The sequence below is a fragment of the Trichechus manatus genome, unplaced genomic scaffold (assembly GCF_000243295.1).
Source record: "Trichechus manatus latirostris isolate Lorelei unplaced genomic scaffold, TriManLat1.0 scaffold00002, whole genome shotgun sequence".
Lineage (NCBI taxonomy): Eukaryota > Metazoa > Chordata > Mammalia > Sirenia > Trichechidae > Trichechus > Trichechus manatus.
This window is the reverse complement of record NW_004443938.1, coordinates 2135651-2156378: the sequence shown is the minus strand read 5'-3', so window position 1 is coordinate 2156378 and position 20728 is coordinate 2135651. Positions and strand designations below refer to the sequence as shown.

Below are 20728 nucleotides of genomic sequence, written 5' to 3'. Positions count from 1 at the left end.
GTCTGCGGGTCACCACCTCCTGCGTGTCAGGAAGGACCACATCTGGTGTGTCTGTGGTCACCACCTCCTGGGTGTCAGCTGGGACCATGGCTGTGTGTCTGCGGTCACCACCTCCTGGGTGTCAGCCGGGACCATGGCTGATGTGTCTGCGTGTCACCACCTGCTCGGTGTCAGCTGGGACTGAGGCTGTGTGTCTACAGGTCACCACATCCTGGCTGTCAGGCAGGACCACGGCTGTGTGTCTGCGGGTCACCACCTCCTGGGTGTCAGCTGGGACCATGGCTGATGCAACTGTAGGTTACTGCCTTCTGCGGAATATTCAAACCCACATCTCTGCTGGATGTCACAGCATGCCTATCCTGAGCGGCCCTCACATCACGCCCCAGAAGAGGAAGGAACTCCTGGCACGGGGCACCTCTCCGTGTCCAGAGGGAATGTTCTGCTTCCTTTCCGGGAGGCACTCCTGCCCCAGGTCTCGTCACTTTGGGAAGAGATACCCTGGCAGAATCCAGCTTCTTTGAAGGTGACATGTTGGACAAGTGACCCCACAGAACAGCCCCTCTGCAGTGCAGGCCCCTAGCCCTCATGACACCACCCACCACCCATAAGAACCAGGGAATTATCAGGCTTCCTGAGTACATTGGTGAAGAAACAGGCTTTGCCAAGGGAGTGTGAGAGAAAACATGGCCCCATCCACACACCGTAAATAAATATTAAGCTTCATATAACACTAATTATTATTTGGCCACTGTAAGATCCTAGATGTCACCCTGGGGGTCCCCTGGGGGAAGAACAAAGACTCTGAGAAGTCACCATCACAACGGTAATATTAATAATAACAATTCATTCATTCACATTGCCGAGTTACCATGTGGACAGGACTTTATAATAATGATTTACGTCCTATAGTTGGTTTCCTACGCACGCGGAGTTGTTGCTGTCACCACCAGAGCCAGCTAGAGAGCGGCTCAGCTGGGTATTTCTGCAGTCACGATAACAACAGTGTCTATGAACAGCTGGCCACAAGAACAGCGTGATGAATAATAGCAGTCAATTTCCACCTTCCTGCCACACAAATCCGCCCGTTATAAAGCTCTTGGTATTGGAAATCTCCAAGGAAGCTGCTTTTGTCAGATATCCATTATAACGTTGTTCTCAGAAATCTCAAAATAGCTCCAAGTCTCCTGACCTTTAACTTTTCTTTTTTTCCTTTGGCTTTTATTCCACGCCAGAGACTTTGTTGAAGAGAAGCGCAGCCCAAATGGTCCCAGATCAAAAGAAAAACATGAATGTGTTCGCTGAGTTGTGAGAACACAAACTCCGCAAATGTCCACGGAAATATGAGAAAAATCCACCAGCACAAACCACTGTGATTCTTCGAAAGGTCATTTGCTCGGCTGTACTAAGAAATGGGCAGAACACTTGAATCCAGCTTAATCAGACACGGACTGAATTATTTCAACGGTTGTTTCCAAATGAAGACACCCAAAGGGATGGGCCTAGAGACTGTCACCCACCAAATACCCAACAATATCCTCAGAACTGCAAAGACAGTGCCAGCTTAGCATTTGCGTAGCTGCCTTCTGAGAAACGGCCAATTTCAACACCAGGAACAATTTAGAGGAAATCGGAGTGGCTGTTTGTGTTCCTGGAAGCAATGAAAGAGGACAGTTTAATCTCCTTCTCCCTCCTTCACCTTCAGAGACGACAGATCTTGACCTGGGCTTTGCTGTAGAATTTGCTCTTAGAGATGCAGAGAGAGAGCAGTACCATCTGCTCAGTGGAAGCTCAGGCCTCACCTGTCCCTCCCAGAGCACCAGTTCTGCCACGTTTGCCCAGAAAGCAGGCTAAAAACAAAAACCTAACTAGCTGCCACTGAGTGGGTTCCAACTCATGGTGACCTCATGTGGGTCAGGGCAGAACTGGTTCCACAGGGTTTTCAATGGCTGATTTTATGGAAGTTGATCTCCAGACCTTTCTTCCAAGGAGCATCTGGTTAGTAGCTGAGTGCTTCACCATTTGTGCCACCTAGGGACTCCCTAAATCAGGCTGGACAATGGAGTTTGTTCACCGTCTCCTCACTTACCGACTATCTCCTTATCTGATGTTCCGCATTTACGACAACAGTAAAAAATCTGCTACCTACATCAGACAGGAGCGAACACCAGGGTACAACGTGAGAGTAACGGCGGCTGTGATGGTTAATTTAAGGTTATGTGTCAGCTTGGCTCGGCCATGATTCTCAGTGGTTTGGCGGTTACATAATGATGTGATCCAGCAGTTATGTAATGATGTGATCCGGCAGTTATGTAATGATGTGATCCGGCAGTTATGTAATGATGTGATCTGGCAGTTGTGTAATGATGTGATCCGGCAGTTACGTAATGATGTAATCCGGCAGTTATGTAATGATGTACTCCGGCATTTACATAATGATGTACTCTGGCAGTTGTGTAATGATGTGATCCGGCAGTTATGTAATGATGTGATCTGGCAGTTGTGTAACAATGTAGTCATCCTCCATTTTGTAATTTGATGTGGTCATCTTTTATTTTCGCATAATGCGGATTTTTGCATAACGATCTGGTCCTTGGAACCCAGCCATGCTGATAAGTGAGGAATGAGTGCATTGGCTGCCTAGGACTGCTGTAACAAAGTACAACAGACTGGATGGCTCATCAGAATGGAAATTCATTGTCTCACAGTTCTGGAGACTGAGAGTCTGAGTTCTGGGCATCAGCAGGGCCATGCTCCCTCTGAAGGCTCTGGGGGAAGATCCTTCCCTGTCTCACTCAGCTTCTGGTAGCCCTGGGCATTCCTTCGCTTGTAGATGTGTGACCATGTGGCATCTTCCTCTCTCTCTCTGTCTCTGTCCCTTCTCCTCTTTGATGAGGGCACCACTCAGATGGGGTTAAGAGGCACCCTACTCCAGGATGACCTCACTTCAACTTAACTGATAACTCAAACTTCAAAGGCCCTGTTTTCACACCAGCTACAGGGGCAGGACTTGGATGTATCTTTTGGGGGCCACAAGTCAGTCCATAACAGGGTGAACAGACGGTAAGTGATGGCGACGTAAACCTGACTGTGAGAAGGAGCCCTATTCCCGTCCATGAGCCAGAATCCAGTGAGTCAGCTTTGGAGTGAAAACTCGGACTGCAGATACAGACCCACGTTTTCAGGACAGTCCCTGGGGGAAGCAGATTTCAATCATGTGTAAGATGACTGCCAAACCAGAGGTGCCTCAGAGCCCCAAACCCCATACCCCAAATCTAGAATACCAGAGATGCACATGACAGGTTGAACGGTTCCTCACAAAACATATGTGGAAGTCTTAACCCCTACACCTGTGAATGTGATCTGTTTGGAAACAGGTGTCTGTGATGTTAATGAGGTCACATAAGAGTAGGTTGGGTCTTAAACCTAATCATTTCTGAGTGGTGTCTCATAAAGACAGAAAACAGACCGGGAGAGACATGCAGGGAGAAGCCATATAAGGAAACATCTACAGGCTAAGGAGCTCCCAGAAACACCCAGGGTGACAGAAGCTGAAAAAGACAAGGATCTTCCCCCAGAGCCAACAGAGAGAGAGGCTGGTCCTGCCAAAGCCCCAAATTCAGACTCTCAGCCTCCAAAACTGTGAGACAATAATCCCTGTTCTCTAAGGTCACCGGCTTGTGGTATTTTTGTTGCAGAAGCCCTAGGAAATTAAGACAATGCAGAATGCTCACTTATTTTTAAAATATAATGCATTATTAACAACCTCTCTTTAGAGGAACTTCATTTTAACGTCTGCTGTCCTTGGCAGCTGTAGAACCAAAATAAACATGATTTTGAAGTCCACACGTGCCTGCACCTTCTTTGGATTTAATCCTTTTGATTTAAACGAAACTTACTTTTGTGAGGTGAGTTTTAGTTTTACCTACTTCTCCCTTTTCACCTTTTTTGTGTCACCAGCTGGTGGTATAAAATGTTCTGGGTGAAGCGAGTAAGAATCCCCACTGACGGAATCATCCAGAAAAATTACGCCACTTCCAAACACAAATAACCCAACAACGATTCTACCAAAAAACACATCTGTGTTCAATTCAGATTTACTGTGTCAAGAAGGAATGCAGCGTTGGCCCTGCAGATGGGTATGGCAGAGATCTAGGATCAGATGCCTGGGGAGAGATGAGCACAGTCAACGGAGGGACACCTAACCCAGAAAAACCAACGGAAGACCTCCGGCCTTTGTCTAATAAATCCCTCCCAGACTCCGAGCCTCAAAGACAACGACTAAAGGGAAGGTTTAATCTGGTATCTTCCTCGTGGCCTTTCAACAGAACATTTGATTGGGGTTATCTGAAGGAACACGGTAGGAAAAAGGAGCATCAAACTCAAGCTTTAATGACACTATTGGACCCCTCCACTCTCACACTGCTTGTTTTCACAAGCTAAGACTTCACAGACAACGGCTTCTAGAATCTTCTCTGACGAGTAGATCATTGGAGATTTAAACTTATCTTTAAACTGTTCCTCTACACAGATAACTGAGATGTATAGCAACCATCAAGGCATGACGTTGTCTCTAACTCTTGCTCAAACACGTGTGCTTGGTACACACTATCTACCAAGTGAGTTTCTCCAACTGATACCCCTCACCCTAGACCAGCTCCCTGTAATCCCTGCCTGTGCTGTTCCCTGTGGTGAACTACACTTTAAAGCATGTGAATCCTCTGGCAGTTGCCCAGGGGACATTGCTCGTTCTCTGAGAAGGTGAGAGAATGCCAAAAGCGGAGCCATCTGTGGTTGAAAAAGGCAGTGTGAGGCAAAACATGCTGTTCCCCCTGGGCGTGTGTCCTGTGGTTTGAAAAACGCTTCTTTAAATACATATTCGATCTCCAAATAAATGGGCTGACTCACTCTTTGTCAAATGCGAAGTAAACACATTTCCAGTGCTGGGGCATGCTTGGGAGGCCAAGGCTGAGGGTAGGGGGTGCTGTGCAGGGCCTGTTCCCATTGCCCCGTGATGCTGCCGTCCCGAGGAGGTACGATGAGCCCTCCTCACTCAGCCCAGGCTGCCCCGTCGGGACCAGCACCCGTGCCTTTGGTGTGTGTCAAGGTCACTGAGAGGCTCTCGGCAGTCCACACCACAGGAAGGCTAGAGGAGAGTCTGGTGGAGAAGCTCTAGGATCCTATCATAAATATCAACAGGCCAATTTCAGGACACCGTAAGGAGACCAGCTTCCAGTCTGTCAGACAATGGAATGACACAAAGGGGTCCTGCGGCCCCTGGATTCTGACACACCCACAGGGCCTGGGGATCCAGAACCGACTTAAACAGAGAAACACCACAATGTGTTCTGATAAAGAGTGAAATCGATTCCCTCCCGTTCAGACCGCTCTCCAAGAAGTCATTTACTAAGAAGAAGACATCAGTTATTAAGGTTATTAATACTAAGTAACATTGGACCCTAAGGAAAAAAATCAGTTTGAAGCCAATCAGTCATATAATTTTAGAATCACAGAGAATAAACCTGCCTCAAGGAATATCGGTTGTCCACTTGAGTGAACTACGATGTGTGTACCTGTGTGTGAGTGCATGTGTGAATGTAGGAGTGTGCGGGGGACTCAGTGAGTGTGCAAGTGTGAGAATGTGTGCGAGTGTATATGAATAAGTATGCGAGTTTGTGGTGAGAACGTGAGTGTGTGTGAATGTGTGAGTGTGTATGTATGTCTGTGCATGTGAATTGTGAGCGTGTGTGTGTGAGGGCCAGTGTATATGTGTGTATGAATTTGTGTGAGTGTGTGAGTCTGAGTGTGTGTGTGAAGTGTGAGTGTGAGGGAACGTAAGTGGGTATGTGTGGCTGTGAGTGAGCATGGGTGTGTGTGTGTGTGGGCATAAGTGTTTATGAATATGTGTGAATGTGAATGTGGATGTGTGGATGTGTGTGCGAGCGTGAATGTGTATGAATATATGTGAGTGTGAACGTGGGTGTGTGTATGCATGTATATGAGAGTCAGCATGTGTATGTGTGTGTGTGTGTGGGTGTGTGGGTGTGAGCATGGGTGTGTGTATGTGTGTATGAATGTGTTGTGTGAGTGAGCGTGTGTGTGTATGAATGTGTGAGTGTGGGTGTGTGTGTAAGAATGAGTGTGGATATGTGTGTATGCATGTATGAATGTGTTGTGTGAGTGAGCACGTGTATATGAATATGTGTGAGCAAGCATGAACGTGTATGTGTGAGTGTGGGTGTGTGGATGCGTGTGTGAGCATGGGAGTGTGTATGTGTGTGTGAGTCAGCATGGGTGTGTGGATATGTGTGTGTGTGAGTGAGTGTGGATGTGTGTGTATGAATGTGTTGTGTGAGTCTGAGTCTATGTGTGTGTGAATGTGTTATGTGAGTGAGCATGCGTATATATGTGTATGAATATGTTGTGTGTGTGTATGAATGTGCTGTGTGAGTTAGCATGTGTGTATGTGTGTATACATGTGAGTGTGAGCACAGGTGTGTGTATGTGGATATGAATGCATGTGTGTGAGGGCATATGCATGTACTCCCTATTAAATTAATCTGAGAGTTTTCATTCAAGTTTTCACCAAGGAAATTAAAAATAAAACAGATAGTCTTACTAAAACCTAAATATTCACTGACAGACCTGCTAGGAGGACAGAATAACGGTATGAAACCAGGAGACCTCAGGTAAATGAGATTTAATACATTATTTTCTGCTGTTTTCTATAGATGGGAATGGATATTCATGGAGAAAAAATAATTTGTCATTTACAAAAAGTCGTTTTAAGAGGTCTGTGCCTCTTTCCCTCATCACCACAAAGAAACCTTGAGCAATTCTTCTTTGACTGGAGAAAGATCCAGCTTACGGCTTCTACACTCAAAATTCTAACACATGTTTTACTGTAGTTAGTATATTGTATGTAGATAGTATGTCGTTATTGTTAGCTGCTGGTGAATCCATTCCGACTCAGGGCCACCCCGTGAATGCAGCGTAGAACTGTGCTCTAAAGCGTTTTTGAGGCTGTGACCTTTTGGCAGTGGATCACCAGGACTAGCTTCTGACAGTTTGTCAGTTTGTCTTTCTGTGGGGGCTTGCGTGATGCTGTGATGCTGGAAGCTCCGTCACTGGTACTTAAACACCATCAGGGTCACCCATGGAGGACAAGTTTCAGCTGAGCTTCCACACTAAGACAGACTAGGAAGAAGGGCCTGGCAGTCTACTTCTGAAAAGAATTAGCCACTGAAAACCTTACGAATAACAGCTGGACATTATCTGATATAGTGCCAGAAGATGAGCCCCTCAGGTTGGAAGGCACTCAAAATACGACTGGGAAAGAGTGGCCTCCTCAAAGTAGAGTTGACCTTAATGATGTGGGTGGAGTCAAGCTTTTGAGACCTTTATTTGCTGATGTGGCACGACTCAAAATGAGAAGAAACAGCTGCAAACAACCATTAATAATTGATACATGGAGTGTACAAAGTAGGAATCTAGGAAAATTGGAAATTGTCAAAAATGAAATGGAACATATAAACATTGATATCCTAGGCATTAGTGAGCTGAAATGGACTGGTATTGGCCATTTTGAATCAGACAATCATATGGTCTACTATGCTGGGAATGACAACTTGAAGAGGAATGGCTTTGCATTCATTGTCAAAAAGAACATTTCAAGATCTATCCTGAAGTACAAGGCTGTCAGTGATAGGATAATATCCATACGCCTACAAGGAAGATCAGTTAATATGACTATTATTCAAATCTATGTACCAACTACTAAGGCCAAAGATGAAGAAATTGAAGATTTTTACCAACTTCTGCAGTCTGAAATTGATTGAACATGCAATCAGGATGCATTGATAGTTACTGGTGATTGGAATGTGAAAGTTGGAAACAAAGAAGAAGGGTTGGTAGTTGGAAAATATGGCCTTGGGGATAGAAATGATGCCGGAGATCACATGATAGAATTTTGTAAGACCAATGACTTTTTCATTGCAAATACCTTTTTTCACCTACATAAATGGCAACTATACACGTGGACCTCGCCGGATGAAATACACAGGAATCAAATCGATTACATATGTGGAAAGAGACAACGGAAAAGCCCAATATCATCAGTCAGAACAGCCAGGGGCTGACCATGGAACAGATCATCAACTGCTCATATGCAAATTCAAGATGAAATTGAAGAAAATTAGAACAAGTCCACAAGAGCCAAAGTATGACCTTGAATATATCCCACCCGAATTTAGAGACCATCTCAAGAATAGATTTGACGCGCTGAACACTAATGACTAAAGACCAGACGAGCTGTGGAATGACATCAAGGACATCATACATGAAGAAAGCAAGAGGTCATTAAAAAGACAGGAAAGAAGAAGACCAAAATGGATGTCAAAAGAGACTCAAACTTGCTCTTGAATGTTGAGTAGCTAAAGCGCGTGGAAGAAATGATGAAGTAAAAGCGTTGAACAGAAGGGCGGCTCGAGAAGACAAAGTAAAGTATTATAACGACATGTCCAAAGACCTGGAGATAGAAAACCAAAAGGGAAGAACATGCTCTCCATTTCTTAAGCTGAAAAAACTGAAGAAAAAATTCAAGCCTCGAGTTACAATACTGAAGGATTCTACAGGGAAAATATTAAACGACATAGGAAGCATCAAAAGAAGATGGAAGAAATATACAGAGTCACTATACCAAAAAGAATTGGTTGATGTTTCAGCCATTTCAGGAGGTAGCATATGATCAAGAACCGATGGTACTGAAGGAAGAAATTCAAGCTGCACTGAAGGCATTGGCTAAAAACAAGGCTCCAGGAATTGACGGAATACCAGTTGAGATGTTTCAACAAACGGATGCAGCTCTGGAAGCACTCAATTATCTATGCCAAGAAATTTGGAAGACAGCTGCCTGGCCAACTGACTGGAAGAGATCCACATTTATGCGCATTCCAAAGAAAGGTGATCCAACTGAATGTGGAAATTATCGAACAATATCATTAATAACACACACAAGTAAAATTTTGCTGAAGGTCTTTCAAAAGCGTCTGCAGCCGTACATCGACAGGGAACTGCCAGAAATTCAAGGTGGATTCAGAAGAGGACGTGGAAAGAGGGATATCATTGCTAATGTCAGATGGATCCTGGCTGAAAGCAGAGAATACCAGAAAGATGTCTACCTGTGTTTTATTGACTATGCAAAGGCTTTCTCCTGTGTGGATCATAACAGATTATGGATAAAATTGCGAAGAATGGGAATACCAGAACATTTAATTGTGCTCATAGGGAACCTGTACATAGATTAATAGGCAGTTTTTCAAACAGAACAAGGGGATACTGTGTGGTTTAAAGTCAGGAAAGGTGTTCGTCAGGGTTGTATCTTTTCACCATACCTGTTTAGTCTGTATGCTGAGAAAATAATCAAGAAGCTGGACTATATGAAGAAGAACTTGGCATCAGGATTGGAGGAAGATTAATTACCAACCTGTGTTATGCAGATGACACAACCTTGCTTGCTGAAAGTGAAGAGGACTTGAAGCACTTACCGATGAAGATCAAAGACCACAGCCTTCAATGTGGATTACACCTCAACATAAACAAAACAAAATCCTCACAACTGGACCAATAAGCAACATCATGATAAATGGAGAGAAGATTGAAGTTGTCAAGGATTTCACCTTACTTGGACCCACAATCAACACCCATGGAAGCAGCAGTTAAGAAATCAAAAGACGCATTGCATTGGGCAAATCTACTGCAAAAGACCTCTTTAAAGTGTTGAAAAGCAAAGATGTCACCTTGAAGACTAAGGTGTGCCTGACCCAAGCCGTGATGTTTTCAATCGCCTCCTATGCATGTGAAAGCTGGACGATGAATAAGGAAGACCAAAGAAAAATTGACACCTTTGAATTGTGCTGTTGGTGAAGAATATTGGCTATACCATGGACTGTCAAAAGAAGGAACAAATCTATCTTGGAAGAAGTATGACCTGAATGCTCCTTAGAAGGAAGGGTGGTGAGACTTCGTCTCACATACTTTGTCAGGAGGGATCGATCAGTCCCTGGAGAAGGGCATCATGCTTGGTAAAGTAGAGGGCCAGTGAAAAAGAAGAAGAACCTCAAGGAGATGGATTGACAAAGTGGCTGCAATGATAATCTTAAGCATAACAGCAATTGTGAGAATGGCACAGGACCGGGCAGTGTTTCGTTCTGTTGTACTTAGGGTCGTTATGAGTCGGAACAGACTGGATGGCACCTAACAACATCTTCCCAGGCACCTCTGGGTGGGCTTGAACCTCCAACCTTTTGGCCAGGAGTTGAGCGCTTAACCCAGGAACTCCTAGATAGTCTATACCCAATCCCTAAACCCTGTCCAGTTGATTCTGACTCATAGCGACCTCACAGTTTCCAAAGCTGTAATCTTCATGGAAGCAGACTGCCACATCTTTATCCAGTGGAGTGGCTGCTGGGTTTGAACCATCAGCCTTTGGTTAGCAGCTGTGTGTTGTAACCATTGCACCCCCAGGGCTCCTTAGACAGTATGTACAAACATATAATTCAATGAAACAACTTCAAATGCAGCTGATTTGAATTACATTTCCCTTTACTTTTTTGGGAATTTTCTATAGAAAGATATTTCACTTCTGTGTTTTAAATTTTTTAAACTACCTTTCCCTACTAAAGCAAAATTTAATTTGTGAATTACATCAGCTTTTTACAACAAAAATGACAGTTCTTTCTTGTTAATTCGTCTCCTAATCTCCAAGAGTTAGGAGAGACTCTTCCCAATGGAATGGCCTCCCTGGTACTCAGGTGTCTGGAGAGTCAGTCCATGTCACCATAATCACTGACCAGCCATTTGTCACCATAATCACTGACCAGTCACTTGTCAGTGGGGCTGTGGCCCCTCATGTCATACGACATGCTCTCAGCACGCACCAGGAGAGCAGCATAGGAAAGCACAGATTCCTCAGCTCATCATTCTGGGGCGCTGACTGGTGGTCTGGGGTGGGTCCCGAGCACTAGGGCTCTGACCGGGTGTCTTGGGTGGGTCCTGAGGACTGGGGTTCTGGGGTGGGTCCCAAGGACAGGTGCACTGACTGGGGGTCTGGGGTGGGTCCCGAGGACTGAGGTGCTGACTGGGGGCCTGGGATGGGTCCCAAGGTCTGGGGTGCTGACCAGGGGTCTGGTGTGGGTCCCGAGGACTGGGGCTCTGACTGGGGGTCTCGGGTGGGTCCTGAGGACTGGGGCTCTGAGCAGTGGGACTTTTCTGACTGGTGCTTCTGGGGCAGGTCCCCAGGACTGGGGTGCTGATTGGTGGGTATGGGGCAAGTCCTGAGGATGGTCCTCTCAGCAGCTCCAGGTGACCCTGACGCTGCCGGTCCACAGGCCCCACTCTGGGTAGGTCTACCACACCGAGCCCAGTGAGGTCACTTTTCCACCTTTGACTTCACGTTTTTGGATCCCGATGTGGGACTACCACTGCAGTGTATTTATTTAAAACATGAATAAAGTAACTTTCTCATTGCACTTTTTCCCTTGTGTGCCCAGTAGTCTATTGAGAGGCAACTGAATGAACTAAAAATATATTTTCATCTGAATGTAGCTGGCGCCTTCATTTTGTATACCCTTTCTGGAACATGCCAGGGTCCAAACACGCCAATGCTGGTAGGTAATTGTATCAGTGGAGTCCCTGGGTGGCACAGACAGGTAAGCATTTTACTACTAGCAGAAAGGTCGGTGGTTTGAACCCACCCAAAGGTGCCTCAGAAGAAAGGCCTGGCAATCAGCTACTGAAAGGCCACAGCCTTAAAAACCCTGTGGAGCAATTCTCTTCTGACACACATGGGGTTGACATGAGTTGGAATCAACTCCATGGCAAAGAACAATGACAACAATTGTATCAGTTGACTTGTAGCATGGGCACGTCCCGGTCCAAGGCCAGGAATACGGAGGGGTGGGGCAGCCTGGTGAAACTTGGGTCAGGAGTTCTCAAAGCAAAGCAACAATTCACGTCCTCCCTTCTTCTGCCTCTAACTCCCTGTGGCTTTCCACTTCCCACGAAATAAGCACAAAGATCAAAATCTGATAGTCCAGCTCTCCACACTCTGCTCCACTGACTTCTTTCGCCCCCTCCCAGCCCCCTGTCCTGGGATCTCTGTTGGGCTTCTGCTGTGTCTCTTCATGACCCCCTCTGCATAGGATGAGTGGCAACTCCATCAGTTTGGGTAACAGATAAGAGACAGCACTGTGACCACAAAGTAAGACAAGCACTCTTGAAAGCCTGCAGCACCGTGCCCTCCTGTCCCCTAGCACATAGAATAATGGTTGCAGGTACTCTTATTGGAAACCCTAAGAGAACTAACCACCACTCATCTGTCACTGTGTCACACTGGGAGCTTGCACGTTGCTGTGATGCTGGAAGCTATGCCACCAGTATTTCAAATACCAGCAGGACCACCATAGTGGACAAGTTTCAGTGGAGCTTCCAGACTAAGACAGACTAGGAAGAAACATCTGGAGATCTACTTCCAAAAATCAGCCAATAAAAACCCTACAGATCACAACAGAGTATTATCCGATATAATACTGGAAGATGAGCAGAAGCCACTCAAAATACACAGTGGCCGCAACAGTGGACTCCAGCATACCAATGACTGTGAAGATGGTGTAGGACTGGGTAACATTTAGTTCTGTTGCACACAGGGTCACCGTGAGTCCGAGCTTACTCAATGGCAGCTAACAACAACCAGTGTCTTAACGTTCTTTTGATCTGAACAAACCAAGATGGCAGAAAAAAATCTTGACGATGTGTAGCTGTCAGTTATGCGCAAAGCAACAAGAACACACCAAGAAGTCTGTGCTCCGAATCTTGGTGCCCACAGATGCTGCGCACAAATAATGAATAGGGAAATGGTCCCTCGATGAGCAAAGCCCGAGACTCCAGAGAGAGTGCCGTGCTGTTCCTCAGACCCAGAGGGCTAAATCTCTCTGGAGAGAGCGTTCTTCATGATAGCGACAGGAAGAACTCCTAGGTCTAAAGAAAGCGGCAACATTCTGACTTTCTCATCTTAAGAAGTAACTCAAATCCACTGATCTAGCATCATAGCTCGCCTGAAGAAGGGACTCAAATCCACTCACCTAGCTTTATATTGTATCATCAAAGGCAGAGCAAATTGATTCAAAGCCTGGTTAAGTACAGGGCTGGGACAATGTGTTCCTTCTAGTTTTTGGTGTGGTGGTGGTTATTTTGTTTTATTTAAGTTGATTGTTGGAGCTAGTAAGTAGACAGTGCAGAAAATCATCTCAAAGGAGCTTTTAGCCTGTGTGGTCTTTCTTCCTAGATAATAAAAAAAGAAAACTAATCTCTTTCTGAAAAGCACTCTATTTGAATTTGAAACATCAGCATATTTTGCTGAGAATCAAACCCTTCATTAACACAGGAAGCATTTCAACGTTTTGCTGTAAGCCTGCTAGTTAGTTCTAAATCTGATTTTTAAATCAGGAAAGCAAAAAAATTACAAGTGTAAAATCAGCACCAATAAAATCACCGAACCTGCCAGGTGGTGTTGTATACGTGCCATTTGCTACAAAGAAAAGCAAGAAAGAGTTGAAAGAGCCAGGAGCTTAACGTTGATGAGAATAATTTCAGAAGACTTTGGGGAAAAAAAATCTGTGAGATACTTGGGTAAATTTGTTTCACAATGGCATCACACCTTCTAATAAAACAGTAAACAAGAAAAAATGATTGTGCTCTTGGAATTCATAGAAATTACTTCCTATGCACTCTGAAAAAATTGACAAATATACACCTCTTGGTTTTTAAATACAGAATAAGCTGGCAAAGATAAAAATAAAATACATAGACATTCATTTTAGTGATGATCTACCAATCTTTGAATGGATAATCGGAGAGCGACTTACCCTTGCAGTTTCCTCGATAAGCGATCTCTAACTGGGGGTCTTTGCATTTGGCACGTTGGAACTCACAGCGGGACAAGAAGGTCCTTCCGTCAGAGGCACAGAGAGGTTTTTGAGGAGATCCCACACAATCCAAGCTGCAATCCTTGTCCTTATCTTGGTCAACTCTCAAAAACTTGAGGGAACAACAACAACAAAAAAAGACAAATTTAAAGAGATACTCTCTAGGGCAGCCAAAAATAGGAGGTTATCTAAAGGTCACTAAGTGGGCAGGGAATAAAAATCAAGGATGACAGTATTCAGTATTATCACCGCCAGAAACACATGAATCTCTTAGAAAACACTAAGCCATCAGCCAGCCCATCATGTTTCAAAAGCCTCGATAATTCTCTGTCAATGTTTGGTGGTGGAATCTTTTAATACAATAGACAACTTGGCACATGAAACAGTTTATCTCTGGCATGGAACACTCACATATTCTGTTTCGTCTTTAATGGGCTGAACAGCAGTGTTTTTCTTTTCATTTGTCGTTCATTTGCTAATTTACTTCAACATTCAGCGTGGTGTACCACCATTTTGGAAGTGACAAGGGTCAGGAATGCCCACTGTTTGTCTGGAATCAGATGAGATCTTTCCTAATTTAAAAGGCTCCTACAACTCCATCTGACCCATTGCCTTTGAGGTGATTCTGACTTATAGCGACCCGATAGGACAGAGTAGAGCTGCCCCCCAGGGTTTCCAAGGAGTGGCTGGTGGATTCCAACCACCCTCCTTTCGGTTAGCAGCCAAGCTCTTAACCACCGTGCCACCAGAGCTCCGCAACTCCATCTACATTCTAAGAATCCATCCATGTATACTTGTTCGAACTCAATCATCGTGTTTTGAACAAGTGTTGGTTGAGTAAATGAATGGGTTTATGCTCAGGAAGAGGCTTGCTGATTTCTATGAAAATGCCTCAAGGTGCAGCACACCCAGCACACTACAGCATAAAGAGATGGCACTTTGGCCACACTGGGCATCCAGGATTCTCAGACATGGTTACAAGCAAGAGAGCCACTCCCTAAAGGAATCCATCTGGGTCACTGCCCTAGTGGCCATTTTGCACATGGAGATTCCAGTTACGCTGACTGCTGCTGGGTTACCAGTCCTTGCCTTTGCTACTTTATGTCACTGACACACAGCCTCGGGGCTGACAGTGCCACCAGTAGAGTTGGTTCTGACCCTGCTTGTCCCAACAACCTGGATTACTGATTGTTTCCTGCCCACACACTGACCTTCCAACCCCAACATGGCCTGTCCCAGACCACAGTCTTGTCTAGCCCTATGTCATGATGGACAAAACAACAGGAAGGTGAACCTCAGAATAACACTTATGAAGGGCTTGCACTATAGAATTAGGATGAGGACAAACAGAACTGTGATAAGCCTTTGGCCACTGGAGTGTCACCTGCCCCACAAATGTGTTTCTCTGATGTTTGGAGCGTTAGTAATTCATTGGAGTCCCTGGGTGGTACAAACAGTTAAGCACTCGACTACTAGCCAAAAGGTTGGTTGTTCAAGCCCACCTAGAGGCATCTCGGAAGAAAGGCCTGGCAATCTGCTTCTGAAAGGTCACAGCCATGAAAACTCTATGGAGCAGTCCTACTCTGCACACTTGGGGTCGCCATGAGTCAGAGCTGACTCTATGGCAACTAACAATAAGAATAATTCATTGACTCATGGCAGCCCCGTGTGTGTCAGAGTAGAACCGTGCTCCACAGGGTTTTCAGTGACCGATATTTCCGAAGTAGATCACCAGGCCTTTCTTCCAAGGCAACTCTGGGTAGACTTGGGCTGCCAACCTTTTGGTTAGCAGTCGAGCACTTAACTGTTTGCACCATCCAGGAGCTCAATGACAACTGTTTTTTCTTCTGTTTTTAGTAATTGATTAAAAAAGAAATCCTGGCGCTCTAGTTATTCTTAAATAATATATGCAAAATAAACCTGTTCAAATACACACAACACAGAGGGGGTCCACACACAAGCCCTGTTTATCCCAACATTTTTCACAGGGATGGAGAGAGCTCAGATCAGATGCCCTGAGACCTCTTCCAGTCTGAGCTGAAGGAAAAGCAGGAATGGGGTTTAGCAAACATCCAGGGACCCCCACCCACTGTTCCGGCACCACAGAACACAGGTACTCTGGAGCTCAGGATGCTGAGAGACCCCCACCCCCTGTTCCGCCACCACAGAAGAAAGGTACTCTGGAGCTCAGGATGCTCAGGGACCCTCACCCACTGTTCTGACACCAAAGAGCAAAGGTACTCTGGAGCTCAAGAAGCTGAGGGACCCCCACCCACTGTTCCAGCACCACAGAACAAAGGTCCTCTGGAGCTCAGGATGCTCAGGGACCCCCACCCACTGCTCTGGCACCACAGAACGAAGGTACTCTGGAGCTCAGGCTGCTCAGGGACCCCCACCCCCTGTTCCAGCACCACAGAACACAGGTCCTCTGGAGCTCAGGATGCTCAGGGACCCCCACCCCCTGTTCCGGAACCACAGAACAAAGGTCCTCTGGAGCTCAGGACGCTCAGTTTCTTAACAACCGAAACTCTGCCTGAAGCTTTGAGTGTCCCTGCTGCTCTGTTTAAAGAACGACCAGAAGCTGAAGCTGGAATAAAAGCCACAAAAGGAGCACCACCGCTGCAGAGCCACATCACCAACAAGGACCCCGGTGGGGCTCAGGGTCCCCCAGCTCCTGGAGTCCTGGAACGGGGGGCAGCGAGTAGGCTGTGGTCAGCAAGGTGTAGATAGTAACACTGAGGCCGTCAACACCACTCAGCACTGCCATGCCCAGGTCTCTGGACAAAGGTCGGAGCCAAGGGGCGCATGGCTCACACCCAGCAGGCGACTGGGCCTGCTTGTCCGGCAGCAGAACCTCCAGGACAAAAGCGGTATTCATTTTTCTAATTTTCCCAATTTCAAGCTCCATGCTCCAAATTTTCCTGAGACTAACTTCACCTGCTATAATGATACCGGCATATTTTAGCCACGATGCCAATGAAAATTAGATTGTTACCTTTTCGGGCTTTTGCAAAACTGTGCTTTTACTTAAAAATGGGCACAGCAAGTGCATAAATACACGCCATGTCACTTCGGCCACTGATGGGTTTCAACTCTCATTTTTTACTTCTCCTGATATCCATTTTTATGCTCTCACGGCAGAGAGGGGCCCAAACTGTGCATCCTCCAGGAAACATTCACAGCATGAGTCACGAGGACCCTCTGGGGCATCGCACCTCAGAAGGGACGGAACCTGTGGAAGGCCATCCGCCCGCTGAAATGGTGCTTCAGTTTGACAGAATTTTTCACATTGCTGCCTTGCTCTCATTGCAAGCCCGTGAGAATTCCGATAGACTTGTTCTCATAACACAGGGCTGAATCAGAGCAGTTTAGCAAGGCACAGGAGGAAGGGGGGGAAACACCCACCAGGAATTCAACCTGAACATACAGAATGTTCAGGGGAAGTCACGGGACCCCTCGCTTCAAGCAGGAGCACGCCCTATCACAGACCAGCTGCTGTCCAGTTGACTCCAACTCATGGTGACCCCACGTAGGTCAGAGTAGAACTGTGCTCCACAGGATTTTCAGTGGCCGATGTTTCAGAAGTAGATCGCCAGGCCTTTCTTCCAAGGTGCCTTTGGGTGGACTTGAACCGCCAACCCTTTGGTTAGCAGCTGTACATGCTAACCAGCCAGAGACTCCATGCTGTAACATAGCTCTCTTCTATTTTAGACGAAAAGATGGAATAACCTAAATCTGTTACTTTTTATGCATAAGCAGGGATCTATTTGCATTCCCTGAAACCCTAAGTGAGGTAAACCCTTAGGGTAAGACATTGTAATTATCATTTTCTCTAAATAGAAAGAGATAGGTTCTACATCTTTTCTTTAAAAAAGAAGGGGAAAAAAACCCTAGTGTTCAGGTGTTCGGAATTTAACTGCAATTCTTGATAATTTGATGGTGGAGTACCAGCAATGGACACGTTCTTCCTCAGAAACAAGACAACACGCCCTTTATGCACAGGCCCCCCGCCCCCGTTTAATAGTAATTACAATCCAGAAGGAGACAGTCAGTTCATGGGGGAAAATCAGGCTTTCACTAAGTTGGTGCTCTTATAAACCGAGCCTAGTAGAGAAAAGAGGAGCTCCTCATTCTAAAGCGCCCACTATTTACCAAAGAAACTTGGTTAAGGTCTTCCGACTAGTTCAGGATAAAAGGCACTTTGCCGTATTTCAAAAGAAATCAATGAGAGCTTGAGGGACTTTGGTTAAAAAAAAACACCTGACAGTTACAAGGGTTTTCCATTTCTTCTATTTTCCCAGAGGTCTGTTTGCATGGGTGCAAGCGGACACTGTGTAAAGAAGCTACAGGAGACTCACAAAGTGGCATTTTGGGGACAATGACTCGATCATGGATTAAAAATTACACCGGTTTAAGCATTTCACTGCTAACCAAAAAGCAGGCAGTTCAAATCCACCAGATGCTCCTTGGAAACCCTGTGGGGCAGTTCTTCTCTGTCCTGTAGGGCCGTTGTGAGTCAGAATTGGCTCGATGGCAGCGGGTTTGCTTTTTCTGAGGCCTCATATGAGGACAGTGGTGGTTCAGTGCCCGGCCAGTGCCCCTCGTGCACAGTCACCCCCCGTCTGTCAGTAGAGGCTCGAGTACTGCTGTGATGCTGGACCAGTTTCAGCAGAGCTTCCAGACTGAGACAGACCAGGAAGAAAGGCCTGGCAATCTACTTCCAAAAGTCAGCCAGTGAAAACCCTATGGATCTCAGTGGGCCAACTGACACCTGATCATGGGGTGGCACAGGACCAGGCAGCACTTCATCGCACTGTGCACGGGGCTGCCATGAGTCGCGGCTGACTCGGCAGCTACAGCAACAAATACATCCAACACACGCTCTGTGTTTTTCTTAATGGACACATGGGTTTGACCCAGAAGGAAAAGCTGGAACAAGATCAAATATTTAAGAAACAAATTGGAAATATTCTCAAAATCTTCATGTGGATGAATTTTCCCACCATAATAATTAATTGCAGCCTATTTTTCACTGAGAAGATGACAGTGCAGGATAGCACTGAGAAAAAACAACCTCTGAAATAGATACATCCACAGCTGTAAGAGCCACAAAAGCAGGACCTTTCCAAACAGCACACCCCTGAAAAGTGAGGCCAGCTTCCAAGCGTTCTTGCTGGGTCGGCAGACGAGGTCACCCACGGGGGAGAAGAAGAAAGTGGGGTGCAGGCTCCGCCAGGTCAGGCCTGATGGGGGCTGCAGACAGGGAGTAATTCTGGAATAACTGGGCAGGTACAGAAGTGTCACGAACACAAGCCTGCTTTGGTCAGCGATTCCTCCATTTTACAGCCTGAAGCGGATCCGATTTCAGCCAAGGTTTCCCCACTCCTGTTCAGTCAAATAGAGAACTGAAATCCACGGTGCAGATGTGGAAATGATTCTGGAGCACTTGCAAACCTGCAGCTTAAACGCTAAAACACAATTTGACACCAGGGTATTTTCTCCCAAAGAGAGCTGCCATTTCTTTTACTCCTTCATTCATTCACTGATTCATTTGACGGAAGCAATTTAAGCCAGTCTGTATGTACGTTTTTAAAACACCTTACTTCATTCAGGACTGCCTGCTTTAGGCACTGTTGCTGTCTTTACCTCTTTTCTCACACTCTAAGGATAAAGCCTCAACTTTCTAAGTTAGCTCAAGAGGCAGATCCAGATTGAACTGAACTTACTGAAGAACTGTGAAGGGATCTCCCCTTGTAGGGTATTTGACCAGACTCCAGGAGGGTGGGCATTCAAAGACAGCTAAAACCCCAGCCCTGTACTAAATGCACCGCACCCCCACCCCAAAAAAAAACCCGCTGCCGTGGAGCTGATTCTGACTCATAGTGACCCTATAGGAGTGGGGCTTAAAATCTTGAGGTTGCTAGCTGTCATGGATTTGATCCCGACTCATGGAGACCCCAAGCATGTCAGAGCAGAGCTGCTCCATAGGGCTTTCAAGGCCGTGACCTTCTGGAAGCAGATTGCCAGGCCTGTCTTCCAAGGCACCGCTCGGTGGGTTCAGACCACCAACCTTTCAGCTAGCAGTTGAGCCCTTAACTACTTGTGCCACTCAGAGATTCAGCCTAAAATCTAGACAGTGGCAAATGTAAATCTCCCAGTAATTATCACACGAGGCAGAGCACGCATCTGAAAGGCTGAGAGGAGAAACTGGTTGCCTCTGCCATGGGGGACATGAAAATTCCATAAAAGAGATCCTCTAAGAAGAACACAGAAAACTTTGATAGAAACAGATATGAGATGGAATCCCAGAGACAAACCAATATAAACCAATGTGTACAAGTCAAAAATACGGACAAATTAGAAAGGAGTGTAATTTTCAGCAGACTGCTATGGGATGGCGCTGATGGGAGGCTTACCCATGGGAATTGCTTGAGAGGCTGTGAGGCTCAGGTGTTGGAATGAACATCACTCGCTGGCCAGGAAAATGGCGGCCGGAGGAGGGCAAGCCATGTGATGTGCAGGTCTCGTTCCATCAATCAGAAAATTCTGAAGAGCGTATTTTAACCATTACAACACGTGTATGATGCCAATGAACAAACTCCTTTTAGAATTTAACCAGCTTTTTTTTAGTACAGTTTTAGGTCTTTTTTAATAAACTAGACCAATTGGCAACATTTACGGATGCTAACTGTAAGTCGGAGCCCTGGTGATGTGATGGTTACGTGCTCGGCTGCTAACCAAAAGGTTCA

At 45.8% G+C, this 20728-nt stretch overlaps 1 protein-coding gene across 1 annotated transcript in view; it reads right to left on the bottom strand.

Annotated features, from left to right (window-relative positions):
* Nucleotides 1-16887, bottom strand: part of SMOC2 (SPARC related modular calcium binding 2) — a 168022-nt gene extending 151135 nt beyond the window's left edge. The window contains exons 1-2 of the mRNA XM_023728234.1: nt 16620-16887; nt 13920-14159 (exon numbers count right to left, since the gene is read on the bottom strand). Of these exons, the coding sequence (XP_023584002.1) occupies nt 13920-14159; nt 16620-16887 (508 nt within the window). The remainder of the gene's footprint in view (nt 1-13919; nt 14160-16619) is intronic.
* Nucleotides 16888-20728: the final 3841 nt, after the last annotated feature.